Source organism: Strix uralensis, chromosome 3 (genome assembly GCF_047716275.1).
Source record: "Strix uralensis isolate ZFMK-TIS-50842 chromosome 3, bStrUra1, whole genome shotgun sequence".
Classification (NCBI taxonomy): Eukaryota; Metazoa; Chordata; class Aves; order Strigiformes; family Strigidae; genus Strix; species Strix uralensis.
Window position 1 is genome coordinate 103509553 of NC_133974.1, and position 13102 is coordinate 103522654.

Sequence of the window (13102 nt, forward strand, 5' to 3'; positions counted from 1 at the left end):
ATGACGACCTGTTCTGTAAGAAAATGCATGGCTTTGCTTTCCAGACACCCACTTTAACGATAATTCTGAAGAAAAACTGAAATTTAAAAATAAATTTTAATTTCAGAAAAATACATTCCTGCATATTTACATTTTTTTTTTATTATAAAATCTGGCCTTCAGGCTCATTTGAGGAGTTGGTCCTTAATGACATGTTAGTACATTTTGTGTCAATGTATCTTTGTCAGCTTTGGTGGCTTTATGGCCTCCAAAAATTACAGTAGAGAAGAATCAGGCCACCAGTTTTTACAGAAGGGGGAAAATGGAAGAAGATTCTGAGATACCCCTGTATGAGGGCAGACATTACTAAACAGTTTAGCATATTTTTCCTTCAAGGTCTGTTTTATGTTTTAACTTATTAATCAGTGAGAAATAACCTAGAAAGGAATTACAGCAGGTGCTTGGTTATACTATAATCATTCTGCTTCACCTCAGACAGTTCTGAGGTCTATTAAGACAGAATGTATTCTGAATTTTTTTCTTTCCTTAAAAGCTGGCAGCTTTTTAACGAAGAGATAGACTGGGGTAGCATATGTAGTCATTGCAATCTGTTCTGATCAGTGCTGGCTAATTAGGGTTTAGCTAATTTAATTTTGAAAGATGGTTTGAGTTAGAATCTGAAAACTCTTGTTTAGTAATACAAATGAGAACTGAAAACATATGTTACAATCGAGAATGAAACAGCACTTGTACGACTCATCTTAATGGAGGCTGTAGGTGTCACTGACAGCAGTTCATTTCACAGTAACAATTCTGACTCAAGGAAGATGATGTCTTTTTAAAATGTGAAATAACCTACTGGTCAATTCCAGTGTTTGAAAAGGGACACTAAAAATGAGAGAAGGTCAAAGTAATCAGTGATGGGCTCGAGTGGAAAACCTTCAGAAAAGGCTTTATTCTCTGTAAAATATTTTTTCCAAGGCTTCCATTTTGTTTCATTTGAAGAAATGTCAATTGAAATTTCTATTAGTTTGACTAGCAATATGGAATGTTTTTCCCAACACCTTGAACTAACCGTCTTTCCTAAGACATCAACAGGACAAGAAGTTCTGCCATTGCTTGTTGGCGTGTTCCTGAAGGGCTAAGCAGGAATGGTAGGACTTATGCACAGGCAACTTGTACAGCATGGCTATTCCATGGCGCAGTGTGCTTTGAGCCAGAATAATATTAAAGATGTTCTCATCATTTACTTCCTAAGGGTTTAAAATTATCTAAGTGTTGTCCAGTATGCTCCTTCCCCTGTAAAGATGAGATTTTGAAGAAATGTGGTCAGGTGAGATGATGGCTTTGACCTGAGAGAATCCCATCCCCATCCTGCTCCACCCTTCCAGGGAAAAAGTGGGTTGTGACTTCTGAAGCCAGCTTTGCACTGAAGCCAGGGTACTTTGTAACAGCATGGTAAACTCCACAAACTTTAGAACATATACTGAATGGCATTCAGTATGAAAACTGTATCTTTTTATGATTCTACATGACCGAGTAAAGATAAGTATGTCTACAGGAAAATTTCAGGTTGGAGTCCATTATATTTACTGTGATCAACCCTACACTGTTAAAAATGTTATATATTAAAAAAATACAGTTGACTCATCTTTTAAGAATACTCAAACATATTTAATATTCCTGACATTTGACTACCTGTTTGCATTCACAAAGCTCTTTCTTGAAAGTGGAAATATAGCACTACTTTCTTGGCAATGTTTAACTTTCTGCTTCTTAAATAGTAAAGCAATACTGCTATTTAGATTGCAAGAGCAGCAAGAAGAACATTTGCTCTCTTTAAATCTTCCCTTTCTGAAAACATGAGGTTTTATTTATTTATAATATGTGGAAAAACAATTGAAAAAAAGTAAAAAAAAAAGTAACAAACTAGAGTTATGAACTGAAATTACGATAATGGTATGAAAAGGCAAATATTCCGAGGTTAAAAACATGCTATGTTGACAACTGGTAATTCAGGATGAAATTCATCTCTTCCAAAAATGGCAAGGTTGCATACTGTCTAATCACATTTGTACTACATGAAGCTTTATTTCTCTCAAAATCTCTGTCTTTTTGGTTGGTGTTGATCTAAGACATTAGAAATGATTGCAATCTACAGCAACAAGGGAAAAAAATCAGTTGTTAAGCATGTCTGACTCTTGGAGATAATTCAAATGGAAAAAAATCCAGGTCACTGGCCTTTTTAAATAGACCCCCGGCAATATTTACTCCTCCATAAATAGCACAGTCACATGAAATAAAACTGTGTTCAGTAAAGCCTGCAAAACAAAAGAACAATTTACAGACTGAAACACAAACTGTGGCTCACGTGTTCGCCGGGTAGGATTAAGTGAGCTTGCTGCACGGTCTGTGCTTAGTGACTGTGGTGTCAGATCCGCTGGAAGGAGAGCAAGTCAGGTCACCGAAGGTGCTTCATCCTTCAGCGAAAGCAGGGAAACGCTGGGGTCCTGCTCTAGACAATGACGTGAGACAGCTTTTGCTATAATGTCACATTTCACCGTGGCAGAAACAAGCACCGCTGCCTTTACCATCATGACTAAGAGCACATCTACATAAGGAAAAATCACAGGCATTACTGTGCTGCTTTAAGTCGACCACTGTGGCTCTCCTGCTACAGGGAAGGCAGTACATTTCCCCAAGGTAGACCAATCCTAACATGGAGGTACATACTTCTGAAATCTCAGCAAGACCATGCATTTCATCTGCTGGCAAAAATAAATATTTTTAGATGTTACAGACAAAAGGACAAATGACTACATTACTATAAACGTTATTTACATCTCTCTAAAGCTCACATCAACCTCTTCTGTGTGCTTACCCATGCTTACCACTTTATTTCAAGTCTTACTTCTTTTTTCCCCCATCTAAAGATCCAGCTCTGGGAGTCATGTTATTACGCAAGAACCACAGCTGTCTTTTATTAGCCTCTTTTGCAGCTCCAATACAGTTGAGAAAAACTTGAAAACGTGAAAGAACTGCACACAAAAGCTGCATAGCCTATATGATAAATTAGTAGTATCTACAAGTGCATGTGACTTGATTTCATTCATTAACCTGGGAGGTAAGGGACTGATTATAATTAATCAATATTTAAGACTTCTCCCTACTAATAGCACTCATTCTGCTTTTGCAAAAAAGGTTTAAAAAATGCCCCTGGAAAGGTATAGTTTGAAATTGAGCCTGGTTAGAGAGGACAGATTTGCAGACAATGGGTGCCAGCCCACTTGTTAGTGGGCCATGGAGAACTGGCTTTTCAGCAGACTTGGCTCTTTGTTTCCAGTTGCTAAATCACAGCAGACACAGACGAAAATATAAAAATACTTTTCTGCTATTATTCTCCAAGGAGAATAGAATTACAAGGGAATAGAATTACAATTCAACACGCAAAACCAATTCCTTACAGAAGTATTTTACACTGTCAAAGTGCTCAGAAACCCTGGTACAGCAAACTCTTTCCACCTTGGATTTATGGAGAGATTTCCCAATCCTCTTCATTTCTCTTTGTTACAGCCTATATATCTGCTTTACATCTCTTGGCTACATTTCGTACTTTTCTGGCTGCCACATTCATTAAGTTTCCAAGAGCAGCTGATTCTTAGCATGCAGTAATTCTTGTTAGCCCGCTGAGAAGCTGACAGAATAAACCTTGCTGTTTGTTTGTTTAATTCCCTTCACTGAGCATTAGGAATTATTTCTGAAAGAACTCAAGCTTCCAGGTGTTCGCTTTTACATGCAAACATTTCATAACAGAAATAGTTCCCTTTTATTTTCTAAATGCCATGTTGAACAATCTTTATAGAAGACTGCAATGCTGAGGATAGCGCTCAATGGCATTTACAAAGGTCTGGTTTGCCCCAGACAGAAGCGTTTAGAAAGTGGTAGAGGAAGGGCTACAGTGTTTTGTGGTGGTGGTGGTTGGTTGGTTAGAGGGTCTTTTTTTGCATTTCAGTGAATACAAGTGCCTTTTGTTACATTTAAAAATACTATGAATCTACTCCTCTTGCTGAAGATCTTTCCCCATTTTATATATAAAATGCAAACAAATATTCAGCACAGAGAACAGATTAATAAATACACATATGCTCATGTTCTGTAGCTTTTTGCTAAGGAAATGTCATTATGGCAAAGATGTTAACTGACTTTGAAAGCTTAGTTGTAAACCTATATCCCTAAGGGATGCTTTGCCTCTTACCGAGCCAGAAAGACTGCTGTTGAGTTCTCAGACAGCACTGTTTCCACCCAAAATGATGGTTCAAGACATAGGCAAAATTAAGGAGTTAATTGGGATACATTTTCATCGGACTATCAGTTATGATAATCAGTGTACGAGTGTGTGTGTGCCTGTGTGTGCAAATTTCTTATAATACATTTTTTATTTGTAACACAATCACACTGGTTGTCTAACAGAAGATTTAATTTAAAGGTTTTTAAAATAACAACATGAATCAGAGCTAGTTTTAACAATCCATTGCCTGCACATACCCATACACATAGTTTTGCCTGGAAAGACTGTAATGACGTATTCATAGGTATGCCGAAGGAAATCGAACTCAGGGCCCTTACAAAGACGGTCTCACCAATTAATCTCTGAATTCCAATCCCAGAATTTCAAATCCTGCTTTGGGAGGAAGGTGACAGATGGTCCCTGAGATAACCAGTGCTATATTTAAGGATTTATCAAGCAGAAGACTTGGGAACTCTTCTGCTAGATAGTGACTAGCTAGTGCAGACCACAGAACATGTAAACATACAGTTTTACCTGAATTATGTGAACAGCTCATGTGGTTTTACTGGGACAGTCCAAGTGCTTAAACTTAATTCCATGCATGCTTGAAAGAGCACAGCCTTAGCCCAGAAGGTGTTTTAAGTTAGTTGAAAGACCCCAAAAAACTGATGGGGTGGTGCAGTAGTAAATATAAGCACAGTTGCAGCCAACAGGGCTTTTCCTTAAAAATTTTCATTTTGAGAAGGAAATAAAAGTAAGTTTTCATAACCTCTCTCCACAAACGTTTCTGGATGAGGGTTCACCCACTTAGGGCATCCTCTTTACTAAAATATTCCTCCCACTGTCTCTGAGAAGAGCTAGATTTCTTGTAGCTTGGTTTCTGAGCATCTGTACAGAGGAATGGGAAAGCAGACCTGTAGTTAACTCCTCGTCTGCTGGCAACCAGGCAACTCCCTGTAGCAAAAATTCGGTAGCAACCTGGTACTCAAAGCACCACACTTCCAAGACAAGTTGCTCAGGATTCTGTAAGTCAATGATATGTCATGTTCTCATGCACCTTTCCAAAGGTCTCGCTCTTGGGTAAAGATGCTAAGAAAGTGCAGGAAATAAATCTCTATGACTGAATGAAAAGAACTGCAAATGTGACTTTTAGTTAAATCTGTTCCAGAATGTTGCTCCTCCGTTTTGAATAATGATTATGAATGATAATGAGCTTTCTTCCCAGTCAAGTTAGAGACATACATGAGGTTTTGCAGAATCAATGCTTCAGCGCATATTGAGGGCTCCGACTTAAGAGTGGGAATAGCTTGGCATAAAATTACTATTCACAACATTCTCTGTGGCCACCTCAGACTTTTATGAATTGGATCTGGAGCCAGCGGCTTATAACCTGGCATCATCACCATGTGCCTTTAAATACACTCTAAAAACCAGGGGGTTCAGAAGCTGACTCAGAGCAGCTCCGACAGCTGTGTAGGAAGCAGTATGTGCAGAAAGCGGGGAAGGGCAATCTTCAGCCTTCTCAAACGCAGCTATTTCAGATTGCCAGTCAGAGCTCCTGCTTTCATTTTTTTCTCCAAATACCCCAGTCCCACAGGCCTGTACATTCCAATGGCTTCTTACATCCATGTAATTCCACTTATTTCAAGTGTACGTTAATTCAAACATTACCACTTCAGTTTGGGAAACTGTAGCTGGCCTACAGAACTGCTGATGATTCTTTTCTGAAACAGAAGAGTTACATTAAAAAAACACAAGAAAACTCAAGAGCTAAAACCACTTTTCATTTATTTGAGAGAATGAAACAGTTTCTTTTTGTTTGGCTGACTCACATTTCACCAATGTTTCTTTTATGAGTGATACACGAAGATACGGTCTGAAAATATCTTCCAGTACAATTAGTATGAAAATCCCATCATTGCAAAACTACATCTATTATTTACTGAGGTCTTTGCATCATGAATTTCAACTCAACAGATTTTTACAACATAGTTTTAAACAGCATGGCAGCCATTCCAAAGCCTAGTAACTTTTTTAAATCTCAGAAAAGTATTTTTACGTTACTTAGTACTTATATAAGGCTTTTCATTAACAAATTCAAAAATATTTAATTGATGAAACTTTAAGGTGGGCTCTTTTACACTAGGGACAAGCAGCAAGGCTTGAGTTGCCAATCAACAGTATACAGGACACACTGGGCAGTGTCACTTTCTAAAAATGGATGCAGAAGAAAATGACAGCTGTTGGAGGGCAGGCAAGAACAGAGGAACACACCGATACAGGGTCTGGGCCTTAGCGCTCTGTGAAATGCAAATTAACCACGTAAGGGTTTCCTTTACTGCAATGAATACATGAGCCAGCAGTTTAAAGAACTAGTGTCTAAAGACTGTCTTTTGTAACACATTAAAAAAATGAAATAAAAAGTCTATACACCTACAAGAAAGATAACAGTATATTACACTTACCCCCTATCATTTCTAGATACGCTGTATCCAGAATTGAGTCTGAAGTATACAGAAAAGAATTCTCTTAGAGTACTCTCCATCTGTTTCCAAAGGCTAAAGATTATTTCACCAAAAGCAAAAAAGACGGGAGGTGCACAAATAATCATACATTAAAAAGCTAGTAAAGATTTTGCTGACAAAGGAAAAAGGAAAGAATGACAGAAGGAAACACAGACAAAAGTTTATATTGAAGAGGCTTCCAGAGTCAGCTTGTATGCTTGCATAAAGCTATAATCTACACTTGGATTTTGATTTTACATATAAAGATTAACTCATGAAGGCATTTAACAAGCACGTTTGGACGTATTTATGTCCCACCACAGCTACTGAAACTTGAGCGTGTATTTATAATACTACAAATACTTATTTGCTGAATTGGTACCTAAAACTATGTAGTGAGAAGAAATGTGCTGATGTGCATAAAACTTATCTCTACGTGAACAGCTACAAGCTAAGGGCTCCCACGTTTGCAGTTCAAAAGGAGGGGCTGTTCATATACGGAAGCGGGACCGAGCAAAAGTCAGGCTTTAATGCAGCCCTGTACTGCATGCACCATCATGATTTACATCTGCTGCAGCAGTCACAGTTCTCATTTCTCACAGCCTAACTCCAGCCTCCACCATGGAAATTGTACAAAGCAGAAGAATTAGTTACTCCATAAATATTTACTCCTTGAAAGTTAAGCACGTGCTTGTTTCAGGCAGTTTTGTGCCTTCAGCCTGCAAAACGAGACTCTGACTCAGTGCGAGAAAGTAAACGCCATGGTAACAGAGACTCCCAAGAGCCAAATTCATCTGGAGATGTGAAGACGACCAAAAACGCTGAGGTGCCAGGCGGGTGGGCAAGAAGTAGTCTGAAGATGACATGAAACACATCCGCGCGCTGCCGTGGCTCCCGGGGCGCCCTGCTCACAGTTAAACACCGCTCCGGCGGTTTCCCCCGCCAGCCAGGAGCATCATCTCGTTGCGGTGTGCGGCTGCTAACGGCTCGTTGAAAGCACCAAGCGCGAGTGCTGCTTTCCCAGCAGCAGCAGCTCCTCCAGCACTGCCAGGCGAGCCCCGCCCTGCCTCGCAGGCCTCGCCCCGCAGGGCACACCGGAGCCCGGAGCTCCGGCTCGCTCACCGCGCCCACGGCCCGGCCCCAGGGGCGGAGGCGTGTCTCGGGCCCCGGGGCAAGGCCCCACGTTGGGACAGCCGCCCTCTCCGCTCGCACCTCCTCCTCCTCCTCCTTTTCGCACCACCCCCTCACAGCCCACACCCGGCCGGGGCAGGGCGCCAGCGGCGGGAAGAGAGCCCCGGCCCGGGATCCCGGCTGCGCCGGCTCCCCGTCGCCGACCCCCGCGCCGGCTCAAGTCTCCACAGAAGCGGCAGCGAGCGGGCTCGGGCTCTGCAAGGAGAAAAAGGCCTTCGCCGCCTACGACGGCGGCTGCAGCCAGGGGCGGTTCGGTAACGGGGCGGCCCGGTAACGGCAGCGTCGCGCGCCCAACAGCCCCGCGCCGCCGCTGGCCGCTTCCCCCCTCCCAGCCCCGCGACCGCCCTCCGGCGCGGATTGGCCGACGCTCGCCCCACCCACCACCTCCACCCCTTCCCCTTCCTTCCCTCGCCTTTTACGTCGGCCAGGAAAACCCCGCCCACCCCACCTCCCTTCCTCTCGGTTGGAGAAGCGTGTTGTCAATCACGCCATCCACGGTGCGCGTACCAGCTCCCGCGTCCTCCTCAAAGCCCTGAGCAGAGGAGGGGGGGGGGTGTTCCACGATCGTCTTCTTTCATTGGCTGCTCGGTGCCGTCAATCACCCAGCGCCGTCAGCGACGGCGGCTCCTCTCGCCCCTTTGGCGGTCGCCTCCGCCCCGCCCCTTCCCCCTCCTTCCTCCCCTCAACTCCACTCGCTCCGGCAAGTTGTGCGGCCGCTCGCCTGCCGGCTCCGGGGCTCTGGCGGCGCGGCTGCGGCGGGCGGAGACACTCCTGGCGGCCCCCGGCGGAGCGGGAGGGGGCAGGATGACGGCGGAGGCGCGGGGAGCGCCCGGCGGCAGTTGAAGGCGGAGAAGGGGCGTGTGGAAGCGAGCGACTGGGGAGTGGAAGCCGCCTCCCCGGCGAGCTCGGCCCAGGGGCGAGTCCGGCCGATGACAGCGGGCTCGGCGCGGGCTGGCGCAGGCGAGACCGACTGAGGGGGGCGCGGAGCGAGCGAGGCGGGAGCGGGGCAGCGGCGCCGCCGAGCCCGGCCCGCGGCGGCTCTCGTCGCGCCTGCCCTAAAGAGAGTGGGAGCCCGGTCCGTCCCGTGTCCGTCGTCCCCCATTCCACCCCCTCACCCCCCCGCGGCGGGAAAGTTTGGCGCCTGCCCGCCCCGCCGGGCAAAGTTGTCGTCGGGTTTGTTTGTTTGTTTTTCCCTTCCCTCCTCCCCCCCTTCCGGTCTCCCGCCGGCCGCCGCTCTCCTCCGCCTCCCCGGCAGCCGGCTCCGCACGGAGAGGAAACGGCGAGGGAAGCAGGAACTGAGGAGCCAGGCGGCAGCCCGGACCCAGGAGCCCCCCGGCAGCCGGCCCCGCCGCCGCCCCGCTCGCCGCTCGGACGCCAGCCCTCTCCTCCTTTCTTCCCGTCGCTGTGGTGTACGCGGGCAGGGAGGACTTGGCTTTCTTTTGGTTTTGTCTTTTTTTTTTTTTTTTTTTTTAAAGCCCCTTTTTTGCTCGCCCGCTTCTTCCTCCGCTTTAATATATGCTTCTGGAGAGCGACGTCCCCCCGCGCCGCCTCACCGCCCAGCCATGTCGGCGGCCATCTCTGCCGCGGAGAAAGTGGATGGCTTCACACGGAAATCGGTGCGCAAGGCTCAGAGGCAGAAGCGCTCGCAGGGCTCCTCGCAGTTCCGCAGCCAGAGCAGCCAGGTGGAGCTCTCGCCGCTGCCCCAGCTCAAAGGTACGGTCCGGCGTCCTTCCCGGCCCTCCCCTGCTCGCCCCAGCCCTGGGGCTACAGGTGCCGGTGCTCCCGGCCGCCCAGGGCTGCCTCCTCTGACACCGCTTTGCCCTGTCGCTGCCTGCCCTGGCTTGTCCCCTTCCCCCGCACCCTCTGGCCGTCTCCTCCTCCGCTCCCGGGCTTTCCAGGTGGGGACCCCGCAGGAGCAATTCTGCGTGCGGATGGGCTCGGCTCCTCTGCTCACGTAAACAAGTGTCGTACAGGTCGGTTCTCGTTTGCTGCCCCGGGGACTGGCTCCATTAACTCGCCACCCCTCCTCGGGGAGATTTAGGAGTCTTGGGAGGGCAGGTGTGCTTTTTGAGGGCTTACTGCGGAAAATGGAGACGCTAAGTTGAGTTGAGAAGTGCAGGGAATTGAGCACTAAAACCTAGGAGCGAGCTGTGGCTCCTCCCCCGGGGGATTTTGCAAAGAGGAACTCTGTGCCTCTGGCATAATATCCTCAGTTACCGGAGAGAGTTTGTGTTTGGTTCCTTCCCATCACTTTTGGACGGTGTTTGAATGACGCTTTGCCCGTCTTGTTTTAACGTTCAGGAGTTGCCTCAGAGACCTTCTACGTGGTGCTGTATGTGAACGCTCACAAGTGAATGGGAATTGTAGATGCTGGCATTGCTGACGTTAAAATAGTTAGGTGAAGGTTTTAGCCTTTGTACTGGAGCTAAAATCTGAAAAGGCTCAGTTCGTTAGATTCCAAAAATGAAACTAAAGTTAATTGCAACCTTCCACACCTTTGAAAGTCAAAATAAATTTCTGTGTATTTCTTCTTCTAAGAATTACAAAAATTATTAGGCAGAGAATATAAACTTGTTATTAAAGTATTTGACAGGGACCTGGAAAATACAGGAGAGAGATTACCTTAACATGACCCAGCGTATTAATTTTACACTAGTGTTAAAGTCTTAAGGTTTTTGAAGCTGTATCATATGATGGTGGAAAACATCTGATGATTTGCAGCAAATACCCCAAATCTGAATGAAATATGGCAAACTTAAAAATATTCCTAGATACTAAGTAATTTTGTTTCTGTTTGATTTTCACGGCTTTTACAGTCATGAGTTGTATTTCATGACAATTTTTTCTTCCTACTTCCGAGTGGCAAATGTACATGAACTATAAAACTGGCAGAAATGTTATTAAACACAAATAAGCTTGGGTAGAAGAGTAACAAGGGGAGGTTGTTGTTTTGGGTTTTTTAGCATGTTTGTTGCAGCAGCCTTGGGTTTTACTTTAACGACAGCAAGGGTGTTCTTGCTGCTTGTTTTGGGCTTGCTTTGTGAAGTTGTGTCCTGTCTTGGTACACTAGTTTGATTTGAGGGATTTATAACCGGAATAATTGGTTTGAAATCAAGATTTAGTCACATGCTGTTTAGACAGTATATTTTCCTCAGATTAATTTTATAAAACCACACTTGAGACCTTGTAAAAAGCACTTGGTAAATATTGCACATAGGTGGCAGACTTCAGAAAGTTTGAGTCCTGATCCAGCAGACAGTTAAACATACATACTTTATGCAGGGAGTATTTCCAGTTTAAATCAGCAAAATGTCCAAGTTTACATTCTTTGCCGAGCTGTGACTTTTATATTAATTTTTTAACTCAGTATGATTAAATCTTACAGTTTTGTGAGTGTGGTTTTACAGCTTTTTCCTTATAACACAGAGAAGATTTGCATGGGATCAGCAGCTCAGATGTTCAGAAATTTGAGGCCATAAACTATCAGGAATTTCTTCAGTTATGCAGAGTTGTACAGTAGTTTGAATTGTCTTAAATTCTTAAAGGAGGATCTCATCTGTCTTTATGCTTATGATTTAAATTGCCCTCTAAACCTGCTTCAGAACATGAATTGTGGGCAAAATACACTTTTGTGAGTTACAGTATCCTAACTAGCCAGTCAGCAGAAAGTCAGACAGTGCTCTTCCGCGTGTTTTCTCCTTTGGGTTTGTGATGTTAGATTTGTCCTGAACACAGCTATGGACATAGGATGATTTCTCTCCATCTGCTTGAGGGGCTCCCTCTCTCCCTTCCTCTTTTGAACCTCCCCTGCCCCCCAAACCTAAAAAGCTTCTAGAAGGGAAGTGTTTGCTTTCTCTATAAATGTATCGTTTTGTAAAACTTCTTGTTCTAATCACGTATGTCTTGGGAAGATGAAGCTTTGCTTTATTATTTAAAGTTAATATGGAATTCAGTAATAGTTGCGATGCTGCCAGTGTAGTATCATCTACAGAGTAGTAGATGAGTGTTCCTAGGGAGGGGCTGAAAAAGGAAAGTACAGTCGTACTGATGCCTGAGGGTGCTCGGCATACACTTATGAAATTAGGTTAAGACTTTTTGCTTTTCCAGATATCTTCAAATAAATGGTTAAATCTGAGGTGTTTGAAGCTTGTATTGGGAGAAAAGAAGCATTTTGTAGATGAAAAAGCAGTTTGGTATTATGCTGCTGTAAAATATTTCATCTTGTTTATAGTTACTGTCTTGTTTCATCACTTTTAAGAAAAAATATTCCGAAGTAAGTATAAACAGTATTCTAAAACTCCCCAATAGGTTTGTGGCCTAAAATACTTACATCTACTTTACTGGAAGGAGACATGTTCCAGAATAAAAATAAAAATTACCCATCCACTTTAAAACCTACCTTCTTGGGTAGATAGTGTTGTGGGTTTTTTCCCTTTTATCTAGGGACTGTTGTTTGTTTGCCACTGAAATGGCCAGATCAGATTGTGTAACATGCTTTCGTAGTTGTGTTGTTTGAAAGCCTGTACATATTTCTGGAGTTAATTGTACTGCTGGTGCGTATTACCAAAATTCCTTAATTTGACTGCATATTCTATGACTGCTAGGAGAGGAACTATATCTGCAAGTGGTAGGTAACAGTCCCAAATAGTAGGTACTCTTCACTTTGGAGGTTTTGTTGGGGAAGTGAGATTGAGAGGAAGGGCAGCAAGACTGTGTGTTGTCATTAACATTTGGCTTATTTTTGTGTGTGATGATATCTATAATTTTTAGATAAAAGCTCAGCAAAACCTGACTCATGTCAGGATACATAAAATAATTAGTAATGTGTTCTTCAGTTAAGTTAGCAAGTTTCCTGTGTGTTTGTCATTTAGGAGAGTGTCCATTTTACTGTACTCTTTAGAAGCTGAATAAGAAATACTGAAGACCCAGTGACTGTATTTAAAAGAAAAAAACCCTCTTGTTAAACCTGTTAGAAGTTGAAGTTGCTTCCCCCCATCTCCTTTTCATTTCGTTACTTTATAGTTTACATAATACAAATCCTTTGAAAAATCTGCAGCCAAGTAATGTGCTGGTTAACAGCAGGATTTTATCACTTCATGGACAATTCTGAGAGTGGTGAGTTTAAAGAAATCTGGCAAAG

General features: G+C 44.0%; 1 protein-coding gene across 2 annotated transcripts in view; it reads left to right on the forward strand.

Annotated features, from left to right (window-relative positions):
* Positions 1-8642: 8642 nt before the first annotated feature.
* PPP2R5A (protein phosphatase 2 regulatory subunit B'alpha) overlaps positions 8643-13102 on the forward strand; it is a 47852-nt gene continuing 43392 nt past the window's right edge. Inside the window, exon 1 of one of the 2 annotated variants that reach the window (XM_074863666.1) lies at positions 8643-9675. In XM_074863666.1, coding sequence (XP_074719767.1) covers positions 9525-9675 — 151 coding nt within the window. In that variant the 5' untranslated portion in view covers positions 8643-9524. The remainder of the gene's footprint in view (positions 9676-13102) is intronic. The other variant, XM_074863665.1, reaches the window with a different exon arrangement.